Source organism: Urocampus carinirostris, chromosome 3, assembly GCF_059441175.1.
Source record: "Urocampus carinirostris isolate Australia breed hairy pipefish chromosome 3, RoL_Ucar_1.0, whole genome shotgun sequence".
NCBI lineage: Eukaryota > Metazoa > Chordata > Actinopteri > Syngnathiformes > Syngnathidae > Urocampus > Urocampus carinirostris.
This window is the reverse complement of record NC_142351.1, coordinates 42,473,358-42,494,829: the sequence shown is the minus strand read 5'-3', so window position 1 is coordinate 42,494,829 and position 21,472 is coordinate 42,473,358. Positions and strand designations below refer to the sequence as shown.

The window sequence follows — 21,472 nt, the reverse complement described above, 5'->3', positions numbered from 1 at the left end:
AAAATATAAAGTAAAAATATTGCGCACGATTTTGCAGATTTAAATAACTAAAAAAGAAGAAAGAACAAAATGTAGTGTGTCGTTTTGGGGAGGGTTTTCCTACAATAGTATAAAAAGAAATCTTCCACTGGCAGACAATTTTTGCTCATTTTGAATATTAGTTTTGTTATTTTGGGGAAAAAAATAAAAATAATAAAAATAATATAATTAAACCCGTTAAACTGCTAAAATACACGATTACAGCAAATTAATTAACCGAGATAGATGATCGAAGATGACCACAAATGATAATACCAATGTAATACTGACAACATCATATTTTAAACTTTATAAAAAATATCTAACTGGTTCCTAGAAAGATTTTTGTAAACATTTTGGAGGGCCGGTGTGTTGAAAAAAAATGTTTACCAAAAAAAGTGTGCACTGTTTTAGAAACATCAGTAATATGACATGCAAAAATACAGTCCGCACAGAAACAGGCCTTGGGGTCATCATATACGACTCAGCTCTCAAAAGAAGTTAGCAAAGAAATAGTTTTGTACTACACAAGGGGTAAAAAAGATGCTTTCGGGATTTAGCTTGGTGTCGGCGCGAGTGCGAAAATTGGAAATGAAAGGTCACGGGGAAGTACTTTGGATCAAAGACACCGCGTTATCTTTCCTCCCTTCACAGTGCACCTAATTTGGCGAGAGAAGCTACGGAGGAATGCTAGATGACAGCTGAACAAGGAGCCGCTGTGTCTGTAGGACCACTCTGAGCAGCGAATACACTTTTAACACAGACGTACTGCTGTGCAATACTTCAAAGATAGAAACAATCAATCATCAGGCGATAAGGAAAGTCTATAAAATGAATAATGAATGAAAATAACTACATCTAACTTCTTTAAAAGGAATACCCAAGACCAGTGACCTGCAGTGAGGTACTTGTCTGGTAAGAACGTCAGATGTAAAAATAAATGAACTTACTCTCTTAGTTATCATTTGATTGTCAGAGGAAAAAAAGAAATATATAAACTGCAGCATGGAAAACTGTAAATTGTCTTACCTTAAAAGGATTAGAAAAGTTCAATTTTGTTTTCAAATTTGGAGCAGAGCATGAAGTGTTCCTTCTCACAATAATGCAGATATGTTTAAAAGTTTCCACGCGCCATGGATCTCGAGGAATTATTTTCAAAGTAGACAGTCTGACCTCACATCCCCTAGAGCTATGACGTCACAGGATGACAATGAGAACCCGGTTCACCCCGTGTCTTTGGCGTTTGCTCATGGTCATTCTTTTCTGTATGATGCATGTTTTCGGTTAGCCAGCCTCTTGCTTTTCTTTTTCTAACTTTTTTTTTTACAATCAAATACCTGCAAAGAGTTTATCATGATCTATTGACACTAATAAAGATGTTATATAATGAAATTGTGAATATGCTTGATTGCTAATAAGATTTTCGAGAGGGTTTGTTCAAACCTCACTTTGTGTTTGCTGTTAAAAACGTAATATTGGAATATAATATTGTGAATGTGCTTAATTGCTGTTGAGATTGTCATGATTGTTTTCTGTTTTTAGTGTCAATAAATTTGTTCAAACCTCACTTTGTGTTTGCTGTTAAAAACGTAATATTGGAATATAATATTGTGAATGTGCTTAATTGCTGTTGAGATTGTCATGATTGTTTTCTGTTTTTAGTGTCAATAAATTTGTTCAAACCAAAAAAAAAAACAAAAAATCTTAGATAGAAAACAGGTGAGACAATAACTTGAAGCCTTATTTAGTACCTTGACAAATTTGATCACAATCTGACAAACTAAACATTGAATTTTACAAATTATTTTAATGGTAGTTCTAAAAGTGGCCATTTGGTGACAACCAGTTCACAGCCCTTAAAACATTGCATTCGTATATTTTACTTAGGGCTTATTTTTAAACATCGTGAAAGAATTGTAAATGTTTGACTTTCCAGGAGGCAATCAATGGCTGTGCACACTTGCGCGCAAAAATGAATCACCATTGGCTATGCGCATGTTTACTTTTGGCTTTGATTTGAATACACACCGTAAATGTGTACATATTTACGTTGGTATTTTAATTGGCTAACTAATGTGTCAATTGACATTTGAATGGGTCACTATTGGCATAAGATCTTTGAAGCCGAATTGGTCATGACATTTGTTTTATAATACAGGCCCTCATAGGTTGTTACAGGCTAAGGACTGTGAAAAAAGCTTGTAATTGGCCAATCAAAAGATCAGAGGCAAACGGAAGTATTGAAAATGGCGAGTCTGGCTTTTAAAATAAACAAACAGATGGATCGCCAAACAATGCAGGAATACTTTTAGGTGAATTTTTCTTATCCGTCGGCGTTATTGTTTGTTTTGGAGAACATATTTTACACTGGATTTTCATGAATGTAACCACACAACATTTGCGGGGAATCGTGTCATGAGTAGAAGTTCCCAGCACTTTTGGGTGAGCTATCCCGTTTTTATAGTTTTCGGGTATCTTGTTTCAGACTGATAGGATGTTCCTGTGATGAGTATATTTTAAAATAGTCATCCTAAGAGTTTGAGCTTTCCAATGATGTGACTGGTGAAATGGTGAAGACACGACTTTTTTATTAAAGGTTCCGACGGTCCGCCATTAAGGGGTTAACTTAATTTGCAGGACCGAGCACGACGTAAACCCTAATTTTCTTATATTATTTGTGAGGACTCAGGAAGAAAGTTAAGACTGTATAACGTCTACATATTTTATATGTCTGTGTCTTTAGAGGTTACATGTACAATTTAAAATGTTGATGGATTTCTTTAAAGACGGGGTAGTTTTAAGGCCTACATCATTTTGACTTGTTGAAAATGTAGCCATAAACCACAGCAGTATTAATTCCTTAAGTGTAGCACTTTAACTCATTCACTGCAAGCCACGTTTACTCATTGCCAGCTTACTAAGATGGTGAAAGAGGACAAACCTTTCTTCTTCCCATGTTTGTTTAAGATGTGGAATGCAAGACACGACGGTTATAACAAACGGCAGGGTGAAGCAGTACCGTTTTGTATTATGATTGAAACAAACAAAAAAATAAAATAAAACAGAATATTCTGGGCTTGTGAGAACATAACAAGGATGTAATGGTTTCACAAGTGCACGTTTAAAACGGCTGAAAATCATGTGTATACCAGAGGGGCTGATTATGGTGGACTATAGGAAAAATCAGACAGTGGAAAATTCCCAAACGAGTAAGTCAGAACACCACTTAGAACAATGTAGACTACTATATAACAACTAGATAATTGGATACACTGAGGCGTCATGTGAAGAAAAACACAAGTAAAAAAACTACATACAAATAGAAGGATGATCATAAGGTGTATTAATGAACAAATATGTTACATGATTAAAATATTGACGGGACAATTAAAACAATGAAAAGAGTAAAACTGGAAACGCATACATTTATGTCTATATATACAATAAACTCATTTTAATATGACAATTCAATGACACTGAATTCAAAATGGATGTTTGACGTATAAAGCAGCCATTGGCATTAAATGAGTTAGAGAGAGGGGTGAGACAAAGACAAAAGATGATCAATGAGAAGTGGAAAGTAATTGGAAAAAAAAGGCAATAGAGAAGGCCCGATCGTCCCAAATGTGAAGTTTGACATTTTGACCAGAAATTGGTTGGTTCAGGCTTGAGTTTAAGGTCTTACCTCTGCTGCAAACAACAACTGAATCTAAAGAAATCAAAGGACCAAAAGAAACGCCATATGTTATTTTCGAGCTGCAGCCCTGGTCAGCAGCTAGCAGAGAAAGTCAACATACTGCTAATTAACCGGCACGCTCTTTTCTTTGCTCATCACTTAGCTGAAGGATGAGCGAGTCCTCACCAAACAACCATCTGCTGTCTGCTGCTACAATACCGACTCCAAGTTAGCAGCATGCAAGTTTCTGTCAGGCCTCTAATTGGCATCCCCTGTTTAGATTTGACTAAAGGAAAAAAAAGAAAAAAAATGGAATGTTTTAACAACGTATACAAAAAACTACTGGCAGTTGGGTTAAGTGCACAAAGATTTCCCACTCTTAGTCAGAAAAATAGCATTTAGTTACCGTTAGTTGTCAGTGGTTTTGAAGTGATGTGCGGGATGCCAGAACTGGAGACAAGGATGCTTAAACTTGGAAGGTAACAAACAATCAATGGGGCACAAAACAAATTACAGGTCCAAACAAAATCAAATCTGAACAAGTCCAAAACAGAACTAAGACCTAAACCAGAAATGGAAAATGCAAGGAACAAAGCAACAAACTAACAAGTAGGCACTAAAATACAAACTATATTTCCAAACAAGAAACCCAATCCAAAACAAACCTGGTGTGACCCTTCCTTACATAACATGTGTGTAGCCTTTCTTAACATGGAAATGCTGGAAATCCATCACAGAAATCTCTACCTTTTAGATTCCGAATTGACAGAGTCAAGATGGTGTTTTTTAATAGCAGCTGACTAGATTGATTGTATAGTAACCATGATTTAATGAGTAGTACCAAAGGAAACTGTCTCATGTGGCTGAGCAAACCCCTGCCCAAAAGAACAGCCTGGAGAGGGATGGGCACCACCAGGCTGTACTTGCTCAAGACACACCACACGAAGTGGTACCCCAAAGACCCTGGAGGTTGAAGGATTTGTGAACCATGAACCAAGGGAATATTAGTAAGTACTGACTAAAATGAGCTAACAAACACGTTTTAGGATAAGACATGAATCAATACGGGGCTTAAATAAAAGGATACAAGTTAGACCCAATGACTGTATTAACTGTATTAGGGGGAGAACGAGCCAGCTTGTTGCACGGTGTATGCAATTCAAAGTCATTGTACAAGCACTTGGACCTGATGTATGGCATCATCTAGAACCTGCTGAACCGATCAAGATTTTGAAACCGGAAGCTATCAAGTGGACATTCTGCAACTTCCTATATTTCATGTTGTTGATGTCTGTGTATTGTCTGTTGATATACTCGCAACATCCATTGCAGCCTGCTCGTTCTGGAAGGGGGATTACCTCAAGTGCTGCCCTTTTTAAGGTAGTGTTCATTATTATAATTTCGAGGTGTTTGAGTTTTCCTTGCTTTCAAGTAGGTTTCAGATCATATGTTGGTGCAATGGTGGTCCGTGCAGCCCTTTGAGAGTTTTGTGATTAAGGGCTATACTAATAAACATGACTTCACTTGACGGACTATGAGTAACAAAGTTCTATTTTTGTGGCTTGTGTCACAATGGATGCAGCTGAATCTGAAAAATCTACTAGTTAACTTTCAATGCACTAGTTTTTGGCAAGGATTAAACCTAATTCCCAGATGTGTATTTTAAAAGTTGCACAGCTCACAATTGTTTTTAATTGGGATTACAACAAATAAGAATGTGCATCAAAATGTCTGACTTGTAAGGTGTTGGACTATGGTTTGCTCACACCTCCTACCCCATAAATGTGTAAATTGGGTGGACATCTTTTCTAAGTGAGAGCATTTCTTAAAAATACAAAAATTGTTACTTTGTTGCCGCAAGAACGCGTGAGAGTTTTGACTCCTCTTGCATGCCCAAACAGGGGGGCTGTACATCGGACACTGTGGTTAGCAGCACAGGATCTCCACAGGGGACTGTTCTCTCTCCGTTCCTATTCACTCTATATACATCGGACTTTAAGTACAACTCTGAGTCCTGCCATGTGCAAAAGTTTGCCGATGACACTGCGATCGTGGGATGTATCAGAAACGGGCAGGAGGAGGAGTACAGGAAATTGATTCAGGACTTTGTCCGATGGAGCGACGCAAACCACCTGCACCTAAACACCACCAAGACCAGAGAGATGGTGGTGGACTTCAGGAGAACCAGAACTCACCCGGTTCCTGTAACCATCAAGGGAGAATGTGTAGAATTTGTCCAGACCTACAAATACCTGGGTGTGCAGCTGGACAACAAACTGGACTGGACTGCCAACACAGAAGCTCTATGTAGGAAAGGGCAAAGCCGACTTTACTTCCTCAGAAGGCTGGCCTCCTTCAACATCTGCAAAAAGCTCCTGAAAATATTCTATGAGACAGTAGTGGCAAGCGCCCTCTTCTATGCGGCAGCGTGTTGGGGAGGCAGCGTCAAGAAGAAGGATGCCTCTCGTCTCAATAAACTGGCTAGGAAAGCGAGCTCAGTTGTGGGCAAAGAGCTGGACAGCCTAACAACAGTAGCTGAGAGACGAGCACTGAAAAAGCTGAGGTCAATCATGGACAATCCATCGCATCCACTACACAGCATTATCTCCAGACAGAAGAGCAGTTTCAGCGACAGACTGCTGTCACTGTCTTGTACTACGGACAGACTGAAGAGATCTTTTCTTCCTCATGCCATGAGGCTCTTTAACTCCACCCGGCAGAGTAAAGGCCCACATTAAACCACACCACCTACATTGGATATTACCGAATCTTACTGCAATATGTATTCTGTGTAGCACTATTTAGTTACTCTATATAACACGCTACAGTGGGCATTTGCACGTCACACTGGGTATTTGTATATTGTATTCTTTTGGCTTTATTATTGTACTGTTCTCAGCTCAGGGATGCTGCTGGAAATGTGAATTTCCCTTAGGGGATGAATAAAGTATCTATCCATCTATCTATCTATCTATCTATCTATCTATTATTTTAGCCCACACATAGCCACCAATTGTCAAGAGGTTATGGGACCAAAGTGCTGAAACTGTGGCAGAACAGAAGAGATGTCCACATTGGGCGCGACTTGTATTTGACGGAAACAAAGAAAAGTTTGAACTACGGGACGCGAAGTTCATGGGACATCTCCGACTGCAAAAACTCAAAGACACTTTAAATACTGAAATGCTTTTAACTGCATAACGGGGAGAAGTAAGAGAAGATGAAAAGAGAAATGCAGAGATTTACACAGAGCCCATTCAGTTCCTTGAAGATAAAAGTTTATCGCTCACAATGCAGGGGGCGGCAGATAACGCATTCTATGATGGTATTATGCGTGTTCAGGAAAAGCCAAGAGTGATAAGTCTTTATAGTGAATTGACCACACTGCTCAAGACAAACAGATAAACAGTGACCGATTTCGTCATTTGAGCAGAAGGAGCCTTAACTGTGCTAAAAAAAAAAGCAGACAAGGTTTTGAGTGACAGCCTACTCCTTGCAATGGTGATGGAAGGGCTGAATGAAAGATTTTAACCTTTCACCATTTATAAAATAATGACATTTTCTGAGATGAGTGAAGTTCAGGAGTTTTGAAGAAACTGAGTAAATGCGCACCACCGCATTGGAGGACATTGTCCTGCGTGCACAGGCAAAGCGCACGGTGTCCAAGCGAACAGCGATCAGATGTTGTTTGCTTCCATGATTGTGGCTTACGAAGACACTTGAGAAAGTTTTGTAAACGCAATGTGTGGTGCAATCACTGCAAGAACTCAGTTTAAATGGTTTCTAATCAAACTTCACAGTGCATACAAGGCCGTGAAACACCGCATTGAGCTTGCTGAAGACACCAGAAGCAAAGGAGTCCAGAGCGCAGGGGGCATGCGGAAGTGCACTTGATGGAGAACAGAGTGGTCGAAGACTGAGCACTACACTGTGAGGGGCTCTATATGTGCAATTATTTCCCCAGAACATCTGTGAGAGCAGCCATTGAAGGCGGGGCCACAGATAGGAAATTACCTCCTGTAGCATAAAGACGGTACTGAATTTCACATATATGAACATATTAGACTAGATTACTTTCCAATTAAGAAGGATCAATGAGATCAAAGTATAATCTGAAAAAGTACAAAAACTACCCTAGAGTAGGTCCCAGTGACTTAGCCCGAAACCAACCAGGAAGAGACTAGTGGTAGACCACTTGCCAAGCAGTAGTCATCACATAACCCCAGTAGGGAGAAGAAAAGACCAGACAATTATGGGGATCATGTGTATGGAATAAAAGGGCAAGACCAGGCAGATGTTAACATTGATTACTGTTTCACTATGTGGTGACACAACCGCTAACCTACAATAATGCAATAAAATCAGTCAGGTCAAGTAAGTATATCAGCGCTATGGAGAATGAAACGAAATCATGAGAAAATAATGCAATTACTTCAATATGCATTTACAAATAGTGAGAATTAACTTATAGCACTAAAAATACTGACAAATACATTCTAGATGAAAGATATGGGCAAATTAAAACATTTTCTGGGTATTGATTTTGAACAGGGTGATGGATGTATAACAATGTCACAGAAGCCATATGTAAAACACATGCTAGGGAAGTTTAACATGCAGGACTGTAATCTTAGATCTACACCTTGTGAACAAACACTTAAAAACAGTAAAGTTGCAGGTCCTGATCTTTGCTTCATTGTAAGCAAACTGCCCCCGTATTTCAACAAGCCCACAGTAGATCATTAGGGCACTGCCAAACATTTATCAAGGTTTTTAAAGGGCACCTCTCGGATTCTTGCAACCAGTCTCAGTCTCAGGGTGCTGGACTACTGTGTGCTCTCCTAGCTGAGTGTGATTGAGTGATTGTGATGGAATGACACACCTCCAAACCCATAATTTGTCAATTGGGTGGAACACTTTGTACACATTTGTGATCATTTCCTGAAAACAGAAATTCTGTTACTTTGTTGCCACATGTACACGTGAGCGTTTTGAGTCCTCCTGTAGCGGACACTATGTTTTAGCCCATGCATAGCTGCTGATTGTCAAAATAAGGTATCCCTATCCTAAGTATCTGCCCGTGTAAAAGAGAATATAAAGGCCGAAAAAACTAGGGAGAATGATGTTCATCTTGTAGCATCCATTCAGAGTACCACTGTCCTTGCCCACCTGTTGTAGATGCTCCAACATACGTCTGCTTTCAGACATTGCGCCCACAACACTGGAATGTGTTTTGCTTATTCCAGCTGTCTCCGACTGCCTGATAATCTAACACACTGCGTAATAGCAGCATCTGGGCCTACTCAGTTTTACAGACACGGTAACGAATGCTGTCAAACATAGCGACAGCTGAGGGCAATAACAGTCTGTGCAGGGCCAAGAATACATTTGTTGCCAGTTTAGTAACATGATGAAGCCTGGATGGTCCAGTTCGATGCACTCAATTTGTAAATGCTGTTCAGTCAAACTGGTCCAAAGTCCTAAAACGGGAGTTTCAAACAGTCAAAGACCTTACTTTCACAGGCTGAGACTTTTTTTTTTTGGCTTTTTCGATTGCTACTTCAGAGAAATTGAACGAAGAAATAGAGGTAAAATCGGGCCCAAAAAGAAATCCAGGGGATCCTCAGGCCTGCAAGTATTAAAGTACGACCCAGTGCCAGCCTGACCAGTTAACTTGATTTGCTGGATCGAGCCTGAAGCAAACCCGAGATTAGATATTTTATTTGTGATGACTCTTTGGACTATTTGTGAGGCTATCTGTCATTTTGACGATTTGAACAGTGGGCCATAAACCAAAGCAGCAGTAGGTCCTTTTGAGAGAGGTAAAGAGACAATGAAGAACAATGATGGCCCGTCAATTGTGTTTTTTTTAGTTTAGTATACTTGCCCAAGACTACATGACAACAACAGCTCACTCTGCATACCGGCTTGGTCATCATCCTTGACAAAAATGACCGCACCTTTGCTAACTACCAGGTGTAAGGTGATAGATGTGTGACTGGTAGAGAGACACTTAGATTTGCCCCAAAACAGGCCAGGAACCATCAACAGTAGAGAAAGCCCTCAGTGGTGACTCAAGAACCCAGGCGGTTAGGGATCCGTGAAACACAATCCACACATTGTTCAAGTATGAATTTTTCTAAATATATATTTAATAAAAAGAAAACAAGTGAGAAAGAATCCTGGCCCAAGCCAAACGTAATAATTGACATTTTAGGTCCGAAATCCGGGTCGGGCTCCGACTTGGGCTTCACAAAGAAGATAGGGTTTGGGATTGGGGCTTGAATCAACACTGGCAGATGGAATTCATAACCCTAATAGTAAGGTTCATACATCTACGGTCAATTACCTTGAACACCAACCATTCTGCTCTCGGCAGTCATGGCCAACATATGATCACAACTGATAAAATTATATCATGAAACCCGCCTGCATACATTTGTTATAGTGTTATTGTTGACAAAATACCCTTCATGGCAAAGAAAAAGAACATTAAAGGCAATGAGATGAACGAGATTAAGAGGATTCTATCTGAAAAGGAACAGCTACTGACCACATACTAAGAAGAACAGATGACAAGGCACACATGGCCACCAGATGTTGACTTGGCCTTTATGGTCAAAAGCCATTTAAGGTTGCGTTCACCGTCTCTGCTAATTAGAGCCCGGATGACCAAAGTGTGGTACAACTGAGAGGAGAAAGCCGCAGTGCATAAAAAAACTTGTTCGGGTTTATTTGCTCTCGTTAAATCATTTTGCAAGTACATTTTTGCAACAGTTCAGCATCGACATTGAGGCAATGGTTGAACTGTTCTCCAAGGTACATGAAGTCCTATCAAATTAACGACGCTATGCATCTTTCACATTACGTCATACACAAAGGAAGACAAAACTAAACTGACCTCATCCAATTTTAAATGTCAAACTCAGTTCAAACACATCACAGCCAGAAAAACAGATGGATAATTTTTAAAGCAGTTTCTCACATTGTTTTCAGACTCAAGTTCAAAATTAAATCTCACAGGCGTGGTTAAATAAAAACGCTTACATTCATTATTAAATTATCTTAATGTTTTACCTGCTCTAAGGGATTTTTGTTAAAGTAAAATACTATGACTGCTGCTATAAAGAATAGAGCGCTGACACACAAACTATTTTTCATTTTTAAGTAAAGTTGACGTGGAACTTTTAAAGCTGCTGTAGTTCCAGAGTTTAAGTTTTTTTACTCTGAAAGCAGTAGTGCACAATGATTTTTAATTGTAAAACATTAATTGTCAGGTTTTTCAAAAAATTCATAAAATATTTTGGAATTGCTGCATCAAATGGGAAAATATCAAGAAAACGGCTAAACACAAAAAACACACATTCTTTTACTATGTACTGGATCATAGGACTTGGCATAACCTATTCATAGTTATATAAACTGCATTCATATATTGTATTTATATTTAATTTTTGGTGTATCTTTTTTAAAACTTCTTTTAGAAACACTGTTCATTGGGGTTGCAAAGGAAGTTGAATAGCCATTTTATGTCATTGGCAGAGACAATCTTTATTCTTGAATCAGGTTATCTACCTATCTACCCTGGTCATATCCCTCGAGAGGGGTGACCAACAGCAAGAAAAACACATACACAAAAACAAAGAAAATAAAGAGAGGGAAAAGTAGCAAAAAACACGCATAAAAAAAGTTTGGGATCATGGCCAACCCAAATGCCTAAACACCCAAACAAGTTAAGCACCTCGGCACCCAAGTCGGTCACGCTTTCGTCCCTCCAGATGAAACGGGACACAAGAAAGCGGCCATGTCACTCGGGTCAGGGTGACACAACACACTCTTCTGTTCAACAGTAGGGCCTGACAGCTTTCACTGGTTTACCCCTGCCACATCATACAAGTTCCCTGCCCATCCCTTAGAATGTGTCTAAACATCCCACTTTCCTTTTACAACACATGTCCACTCATTCCCATGAATCAGGTTATAAAAACAGAAAACAGGATGTATGTTTTAAAACCTGTTCAACTCAGAACAAGGTAATATTTTATCATATTTATTTATTTCATTTGTCACCTTTCTAAAAATGGACACTGAAATGTTCAAGGTTAAAATGTCAGAGTCCTCTGTAATCCTTTGCTTTGACAGACTAACTCGGCCTTTGCTTTTAATAAGACCAGATCCATTTCTCTTTGTGTCCTTCCCTTCCTTTATCTCCACCTTCACTTTTCAAACAGAAAAGCTCCGGCCGACAAAAACCCAACACACCGGCCCTTTCATTATAACCTAACCTGTTCCCTCTCTGCACCCACCCTAACATTCCCACCCCCCTTGTTCTTTGTTTCTGACTCCATCCAAGCTGTTCTCGCTCCTCTACTTTTCCTGCCTCTCTTTCGCTATCCATTGCTGTTTCTAACTAGATTTGCTGCACCATTGTTCTGATAGTTGCACGTTTCCGGAGGCTGTCTCTTACAAGAGGCCTCTGAGACACAATCACATACTCCTACTGCCTAAAACCCACCTCCCCTTGACCACGTAGCAAAATCACACAGAACCTTTAGTTTTTTTTAACACAAAACGTTCAGGAAGGATTGGCTAAAAGAGGATTTGCTTTGCCTCAAAAAACTCTTTGATGTTTTTTTAACAAGGGCGAACACAAAAGGGAACAGTATTTGTACAAAAGGGGTTTACTAATTGTCATGATGGGAAATTGGACACAGAAACCTTCACACCTATTAACGTGTCTGAGTCTGAGGGTTCGGAAATGAACTTTGGCCTTACACCTTGTCGTAGGGCGTAACAAGTCTCCATCACCAGCTGTCCGTAAAAAATGTGACAAAACCCCCACTTGGTACAATTCTACACCATAATTTTCTCCTCCACTTTTACGCCCAACTTTTACCTCCGCAAAGGATATAACAAGTGATTAAAAATTGAACTCCAATATGACTTGTGTTATAGTATTTTACAGTGTATAAGTCACACTAGAAAAGTATGATTAGCCAACGATGCCACCAAAGAATTGAACAAAAATGATGCTGCCTTTTAGTGAAAAAGACAAAAAACACTTTTTTCTAGCCTATAAAAAGATACCGATTGCCTTTAGGTGAAAAGAGTATGATACACAAGCAAAATGGCCCAGCGCAACCCGGCCGATAGAAGATTTGATTCAGCTGCTTGGAGCTGCAGTACCCAATTTGGCCACCACAGGGCCTTATACATACAATAAATCAGACCTCAGTGGCCTTGGGGGTATGGCGCCTACCCCGAGACTGGCCCAGTCATACCTAAGACTTAAACATTGATACCCGTTGCCTCCCTGCTTGGCGTTCAGCATAAGGGGTTGGAATTGGGGGGTTTGGTCACCTAATGACTCCCAACACCTCAGTTGGGGAGAGCGAGGGGGCTGGGAATCCCCTCCTCTGAATCAATCTCCCTAATAGAGTCAGAAATGACTCTAGCCACCTCCCACTAGGGGGATATGGCTGTGGTGTATATATAATATATATATATATATGTTGTTCCGCATGCGAGTAACCACAAATACCGCCAGCTTGGGATACTGCAGCAGAGCTTTTCAATTTAAAAATTGGTAGAAACTCGAAATAAGGCGAGAAGACATGTGTTTTGAACTTGCAAGGATAACAGGGGAGAGAGCCCAAACCTAAGATAAAAAATTCCAACCTGTTATGAAAGCCCTTTTCCCAGCCCATTCTTTTTATACAATCTATTACCAGCTCAGTAGCCTGGATGGTAGTGTGCCCGCTTTGAGACTGGGAGGTCGCTGGTTCGCGCCTCGACCGAGACATACCTAATTGGTATAATGGCGGCGCCCTCTGGCTGCGGCTGCATCGACTCGCTACAACGGGTCAGGTGTATCGACATTTCGTTCTGTGTACATTGTTACAAAGAATGACAATACAAAGGAAATTATTATTATTATTATTATTATTTGGTTACAAAAGCAGATGCGCCCTAAGAGACGTGGATATCAAAGACCAGCAACCTAATTGTCTAATAGTAAAACTGATGTAAACAGTGCATAATAGTCAAAACATCAAACAATGCACAATATTACTGGAAATAACAAACTGGCATCCTATGCAATCTCCTTTTCAGGTGTCCAATATCAAAAACAGAATTATCTTATCAAAAGCCAACAACATGATAAAAGACTCCTCTCACCTCGGCCACCACTTCTATGACCTGCTGCTTTTTGGTAGGTGCTACAAGTCCCTCATAAACAAGCACCAACAGGCTCAAAGAGTTTATTGACCAGGGCCATCACTACTCAAAACAAGATCACAAAACTGCAAAAAAATATATATTTTTTGCCAATGTACGGAAAAATGAGTATTCATATTTTATTTATGAACTTATTTGGAGCTTTTGATTATGCTGAATGTTGTTGCGCTATTTGTCATTGCAGTATTGTTACGGCACACTTAAAACTTAGGCCAGTCGCAAAGCACTATCTTGTGCATATTTTTGCCCATTTATCCTGACATTCTTCTCACATTATTTTTCTTAAGTCTGTTATGTGTTTATCCTGGAGTGCCATGTTTGATCTCATTGTAAATAATGTTCACTATGTTGTTAACAACAATAACGGCGGCGCTGTCGCAAGCAGAGTACAAAGTAGCTGAATTTCTCCCAATGGAGATATTTTCCTAACCGTATGTACTTGCATCTAAACTACAAAAAAAAAATACTAAAATCAGGGGGGCAGTTTTTAAGCACATATTTGATTGTAGTGGCCACCAGCAGCGCGTGGGTAAGGGGCATGGAAAGTCTATGGGGCAAACGTCAGCATAAAATTCCATTAAAAATGTGCTGAGTTTGGCTGTTTTTAATTGTTGATTGATTTTTGAAGTACACCATGCCTGAAGAAAAAAACAACAACATATTGGACAGTAACCAAAAATGGAGATGGAGCTTGCCCTGCGACTGGCTGGCAACCAGATCAGGGTGTCCCCTGCCCACTGGCCGAAGATGGCTGGGATGGGCTCCAGCACCCCTGCGACCCTACTGAGGATAAGCGGTGCATATAATGGATGGATGGGGATGGAGCTCTTTGAGTGGTTTGATTCCCAGAGACAAAATTGATATGGAGTGTCTCAGCTAAGTGTTCATTTGTAATCTCTCAAGATTGCGCAAGCCAAGAAATATGAAGGCTTCACCGCTTCCACGGGTTTGTGCACAATGTTTCCTCTCTTACTTTTATTATTTGGCTATATTAAGCAGATTTAAGGGGTCCGTTGCAATGCGTGTATATCAAGGTAGTTTGAAACAAGATGGTTACTTCCGGACTAAAGCAGAACCTTTGAGTGTCAGTAATCGGAAATGTCATGTTTTTTTTCAAACCAAGTACCGGTAACTAGTACTTGTAACTCATTGCAGTTTTTCAGTAATGTGCCTAAACATTTCAAAGCTCCAACTGGTTTGCCACCCCAGACTTGTTTTTGTGCAGCCGACACGAACAGGTTCACGCGGCCCTCCAGAGACAACTTGACCAATGAGAAAGCAGTGACCTGAGACAATCATGAATGCCTCGCTAAGCTCACCACTGGATGACTTCTGAGGATCTTTTAAAGATCAAATAAAAAAGCATGCGTGGACTTCAAAAGGTGGTGTGCGCACTCAACTCACCGCAGAACAACATCAACAGCGACGCTTGCATCTTGCAGCTGCGCTGGACAACCTACAACACAAAATTGAATGAAGAACCTCAAAATGCAATACAGCCTTGAATGACTTTCAGGCACGAGTTAGAAAATATACAATAGCATACTTGTCAACAAATACATTTTTCATGTTTCAAAATGTGTACACGGTATAACAATGTGTTTACAGAAAACAAGTACCGTAAAATAGAATTTACTGCTACATATGATAAGTAAGACTACCGTATTTTCCGCACTATTAGGCGCAAATAAAATCTGATTCTTTTTTAAAAAGCTGACTATGCGCCTTATAATCCGATACGCCTTAAATATGGATCAATATTGAATTGCAAGGTCTCGCAACTAAGAGAAGCAGCCACCGACTCCATTTTTTGCGTAGAAGAAGTGCGCTGTGCATGCTGGGAAATATTAAACAACGATTCACTTTTATTTGTGCGTTTGTATAAAGACCCTGAAATGGCTCCTATTAAGAGACACGCTTACAACGCAGAGTTTAAACTCAAGGCGATCAGTCACGCAGTAGAACACGGAAATAGAGCAGCAGGGAGAGAGTTCAACATTAATGAATCGATGGTGCGGAAGTGGAGGAAGCATGAGGATGAGATGTTTACGTTTGACATTTTACAGTTATTATCTTATTGCTTTATTGTTATTGCTTTGCACTTGTTATTGTTTTTGCACATTACGAGTGTCACTATATTGCGATTGCAACGTTTAATTTACCATAACAGTATCAGACGGTTTTTTGCGTGTTGACTAAATGGAGGAAAAGTAAAATGTTATGACTTGCTGTTGTTCAAAGATGTTAAAGATGTGTCACGAAAATGCTTTACCTCAGAGAAAATAATAAAACGGCTGTTTTTTCATTTCGGGAGTGAATGGAGTTGTGGAAAGTTTGTTATCTATTAATAAAGTTTGACTGACCTATCTGACTGTTTTGTTGACATTCCCTTTAGCGCGACACCATCTAACGGTTGCATAACGTAACTACATCCTCTACTGTAGCCAAATCAAGTCAAGTCACATTTATTTATATTGCCCTTAATCACAAAAATGTCTCGAAGGACTGCACAGGATTACAATTACAAAATTGCACAATTACCTGATCTTAAACCAGCATGCACTCATAGCGCCTTATAATGCGGTGCGCCTTATGTATGGAAAAAGTTTTAAAATATATCATTCATTGAAGGTGCGCCTTATAACACGGTGCACCTTATAGTCCGGAAAATACGGTACATTTACTGCAAGTAGGGAAAGAACTAAGAAAGATGGTGGAAAAGTTCTTTGTGTTGTTTACCTGTTAGATCAACTTGTAGTATTTGTTTTTATTCTACATAGTCTGTTTTGCTGTGTGTATATAGGTTCAGTGTTGTGTTTGCTTATTGCTTAATAGGTGGAATTGCAATAATTGATTCTGCTGTAGTATTGTTGAAGTAGGAATTTTGAAGCACTTCTGCAGTAGTTTCTTTTGTAGTAAGTTGTATGTAGTATATCTGTAGTAATATTGTAGTGGAGTTTGTGTAGTATTTCTGAAGTATTCATGTAGTGTTTTTGCAGGAATATTTTTGTAGGATTCTTGTGGTATTTCTGTAGTAGTATTTTTGTAGTATTTCTGTTTTAAACAACTAAGAAAATAATTATGTTGTTTCCTTCATTAAAAAAAACCTGTTTACACAAATGATATTTGTTTGTATTTTATATAGTCTGTTTTTTTGTGAGTATATAGGTGCTGTGTTGTGTCTGTCAGGTAACTTATTGCTTTTTAATAGGAATTGCAATCATTAATAATTTAGACGTTAGCATATTCTTGTAGTTTTTTTGTCTTATAATTTTTTGTTGTTGTATTTACACAGTAGGATTTTTGAAGTATATCTGCAGTAGTTTATTTGTAGTAAGTTTTATATACAATTCCTGTAGAAATATTGTAATACGCTTGTGTAGTGTTTCTGTAGTATTCTTGTAGTATTTTTGCAGGAATATTTTTGTAGGATGCTTGTGTTATTTCTAAGGTATTATTTTTGTAGTACGATATTTCCGTCTGGGGCAGCACAGCGGCGCAGTGGTTAGCGCGTGTGCGGCATAGTTCTGAGGTCGTGGGAACCTCCTGAGTGGGTTCAAATCCAGCTCCCGGCCTTACTGTGCGGAGTTTTTATGTTCTCCCCGTGCTTGCGTGGGTTTCCTCCGGGTACTCCGGTTTCCTCCCACATTCCAAAAACATGCATTTCAGGTGAATTGGCCGGTCCAAATTGTCCCTAGGTGTGACTGAGCGAGTGAGTTGTCTGTCCCCGTGTGCCCTGCGATTGGCTGGCAACCAGTCCAGGGTGTCCCCTGCCCACTGCCCGATGATTTCTGGGATGGGCTCCAGCATCCCCGCGACCCTACTGAGGATAAGCGGTGCAGCTGATGAGATGAGATATTTCCGTTTGAAAAAAAAAACTAAGAAAATCATTGTTTGTCTTTTTTACTTGCTAAAAAAACCTTAACTTGTTTACACTAATGATCTTTGTTTTTTCTACATCGTCGGTCTTGCTGTAAGTAAACAGGTGCCGCAAGGTTTACTATCGCTTAATATGGAGGATTTGAAATTATTAAAAAGGGGAGTAAATGACAGAGGTTGACAGCTACGCCTGAGAAAAATACAATACGAGTGTTGATATCCCAAGCACAACACCTTTTTTTGAGGAACAACTGTACATTTTATACAGCTTACATGAAAATGTGAGTAAAAAACACATCCTTTTCTCCACTGTTGGGACCAAGCTAGAAAATATGATGGCATTCAAAGTTAAAGAAAATATAATTTGGGGGATTTTATTCTGGCGGGTTGTTTTTAGTCCAAGAAATCAGAAGGATTAAACTTTAAAATGTGCATTCAATATTCCCCGATTTCTTGGGTCGAGAGTCAAAATCTTCCATTTACGCAGGTAGGCTGACACTCACCGCCTTGGTTCCGCTGAGAGCTGCGCTTCGGTTTCGGTGTCCGAACAAACTTCTCTCCCTCCGCGTCAACTTGTCGCGAAGCTCCCGGGCACAGCGAGAGGAGCTGTCGTTGCTCACTGGGAGCGAAACTTCAGCTGGTGCGGTTGGAAAAACTCGAGTCCTGCTGGAAGGGAGCAGGACGCAAACAGTGGGAGGAGACTAGGCAACTGCCCCTCCAAGAGGAGAAGGGGGTACGTTTTCACGCCCATTTGACTGCAAGTACCACAGGTGGTAAAAAAACAACAACAACAACAAAAAAACACATCGTAGACTCCTTTCATTCTATGTCCTCGCCGGTTCTGCACAGAATGTGTGCGCATTGTTGACCTAAATGAGCGGGAGTAGGAGTTTGAACGGAGCGAGAAAAGATTTGTATGATGAGTCCCGTTTTTAGAGTCGCAAGTTACAAACACAACATGCACAATTGTGGTGTATGCGGGTGCTCAAATCGGAATTTTAAGGAACACAATATTTTTGCAAATCCAAGAGGAAACAGGCCTTTTCAAAAGCGGTGTAGGACATTAAAAAACCTGACTGGACCGAGGACATCATTAGGCTTTTCCACGTTTGCAATACCAATTTCATATCTGGTAAGTTATTGTGGCAGTCCGCATTAGTAAGTTTAAGTAGGACAAGCATAATGGCTCAACCTTGTCCGGCATTTGGGCAAGATTGTTGGGAATGTGATTTGTTGGAAAACCACTATGGAGCACCAAAAAGCTGCATGCAGCGCCAGAGTTGCTTTCACACAAAAACAGATGTTTATCAATATTGTTGGTATTTACTGGGGGAAACAACCTCGCTCAAAGACACTCACAGATGCCAAAAGGACAACAGTGTAAATTTTCACAAAAATCGATTCGGTGATTTTTAGAGCCTGTAAATCACATGAAAATACACATAGACACAAAAATCAGGATTTGTAGTTTAAATTTAGATAAGATATATTTAGATAGATTAGGTTAATGCAATGGCAGCACAGGGGGGTGAGTGGTTAGCGCGTCAGCGGCACAGTTCTGAGGTCATGGGATCAAATCCAGCTACCAGCCTTCCTGTGTGGAGTTTGCATGTTCTCCCCGTTCTTGCATGGGTTCCCTCCGTGGAGTCCAGTTTCCTCCCACATTTCAAAAACACACATATCAGGTTAATTGGCTGGTCCAAATTGTCCCTGGGTGTGAATGAGGGAGTGAGTTGTATGCCTCTGTGTACCTGGCAACTGGCTGGCAACCAGTTCAGGGTGTCCCCTGCCCACTTCCCGAAGATAACTGGGATGGGCTCCAGCACCCCTGCGACCCTACTGAGGATAAGCGGTGTAGATAATGGATGGATAGATAAGTGTAAGGGGACTTTGTTTACTACAAGCGCCTAATATACACTAAGTTTGCTAAGACTGGTGCACGCTAGTAGATATTTCATAATGATAAGTCATACCAACACTAACAGCATGATAAGGTTACATTATGGATATATATTGTATACAAGATTTATTTACTCGTACATGAAATATATTATTACGTTGTTAAAAGTAAAAAATATTGTCTTTTATTTTTGTCATTGATCCCACCACTACAAACGGTGTATTTAAGGTGGGTGCAAGCTTAAGTTTATCTAATGTGTGAACTAAGCTACTGCTATTATGAACTGGATGAGTGCTTTCATCCCATTAACTTGCTCCCATTACTCACGACTTACCCGATTTGGACTGATGTAAAGGAGGAGAAAAAGTCGCACACAAACATTCGCAAAGTGGTTAACGCAATCTGTGTGTAGGGAAAGGGGTCTTTAAGTATGGGGGGGAATGATTATCGTATTTTCCCCATTTTAAGGCAGACCCCTAAAACCATTTTTCACGTATAAGGTCCTCTGGACTATAAGGTACATGGATTTAAAACTAGAGTAACAGTGTTCATGATTTCACTCATTCATGGAGATAAACCCTTGATTATCTGCAAAAATCTGCATCGAGATCAGCCAGGCCACAGGCCGGGTGAAATCAAACGGTTTAAGGTAGTTGTACTTGGCCGTCACGTCGCTTTAGTCTTGTCTTTAGGGTGATAGAGGTACTATTGACACAATCTCATAAATTCACTTATCTATGGAGATGAACACTTGCTCATTTTATGAAGTACCACAACATCCAACATCACATTTCACACAAATTGGTTTTCACATGTCTCAAAGCTTGACGTCAGTGTATGACATTTAGATCTCACCACAAGAGCTACCGTTGTGATACATGAATAGCTATTGCGCATTTTATATCCTTACAGTAAATATCGTGATGCTATGATTGACCAGTCGAAAAATGTTGCTGACCTAAATCACTATACATTGCATGCAACTGAAATCAAAGTGGGTTACAGCGGTGAGAGTGCTGAAACCGAACCACTCGACCATTAGATGTCACACAAGGCATCCAAAAAGATATCAAAAAACACACACACGAAGCACAGGGAGGAAAACAACTCTTAAGTGCATCTCTCGATGAAACAGACTTTTCGTTTATTTATATCTTTTAGGACGACTTTTGAAGAGTACGAGTATGGATGTTAAGAGGGGACTGTACGAGAGTGTGATTGTGCCGACTGTGTTGTATGGGGCAGAGACTTGGAACCAGAACGCAGATTTGAGAAGGAACTTAAATGTTTATGAGGAGTATGTTTTGAGTGACAAGATTGGATAGATTGAGAAATGAAATTGTGAAAGACAGAACTGGAGTAGTAGTGGAACTGAGAAAGCGTGTGGATAAGAGACTACTCGGTTGGTTCGGACATATGGAGAGGATGGATGAGTAGCGAATGTTAAAAAGTATTTACAGAGCTGAAGGAAATGGAAGGAGACCAAGAGGAAGGCCGCGATTGACGTGGATGGATAGTGTTATGAGTGCATTGCAGGAAAGAGGTCTAAATCTAGTGGAAGCTAGAGCTCTTGTTGGTAATAGGAATGAGTGGAGAGGTGTTGTAAAAGGATAGTGGGATGTTTCGACGTGTTCTAAGGGATGGGCAGGGCACCTGTATGATGCGGCAGGGGTAAACCAGTGAAAGCTGTCGGGCCCTGATGTTGAAAAGAGCGTGTTGCGTCACCCTGACCCGAATGACACGGCCGCTTTCTTGTGTCC

General features: G+C 40.0%; 1 protein-coding gene across 1 annotated transcript in view; it reads right to left on the bottom strand.

Annotated features, from left to right (window-relative positions):
* lamb2 (laminin, beta 2 (laminin S)) overlaps positions 1 to 18,444 on the bottom strand; it is an 84,714-nt gene extending 66,270 nt beyond the window's left edge. Inside the window, exons 1-2 of the mRNA XM_088331943.1 lie at positions 18,316 to 18,444; positions 15,338 to 15,389 (exon numbers count right to left, since the gene is read on the bottom strand). Of these exons, the coding sequence (XP_088188069.1) occupies positions 15,338 to 15,368 (31 nt within the window). The 5' untranslated portion in view covers positions 15,369 to 15,389; positions 18,316 to 18,444. The remainder of the gene's footprint in view (positions 1 to 15,337; positions 15,390 to 18,315) is intronic.
* Positions 18,445 to 21,472: the final 3,028 nt, after the last annotated feature.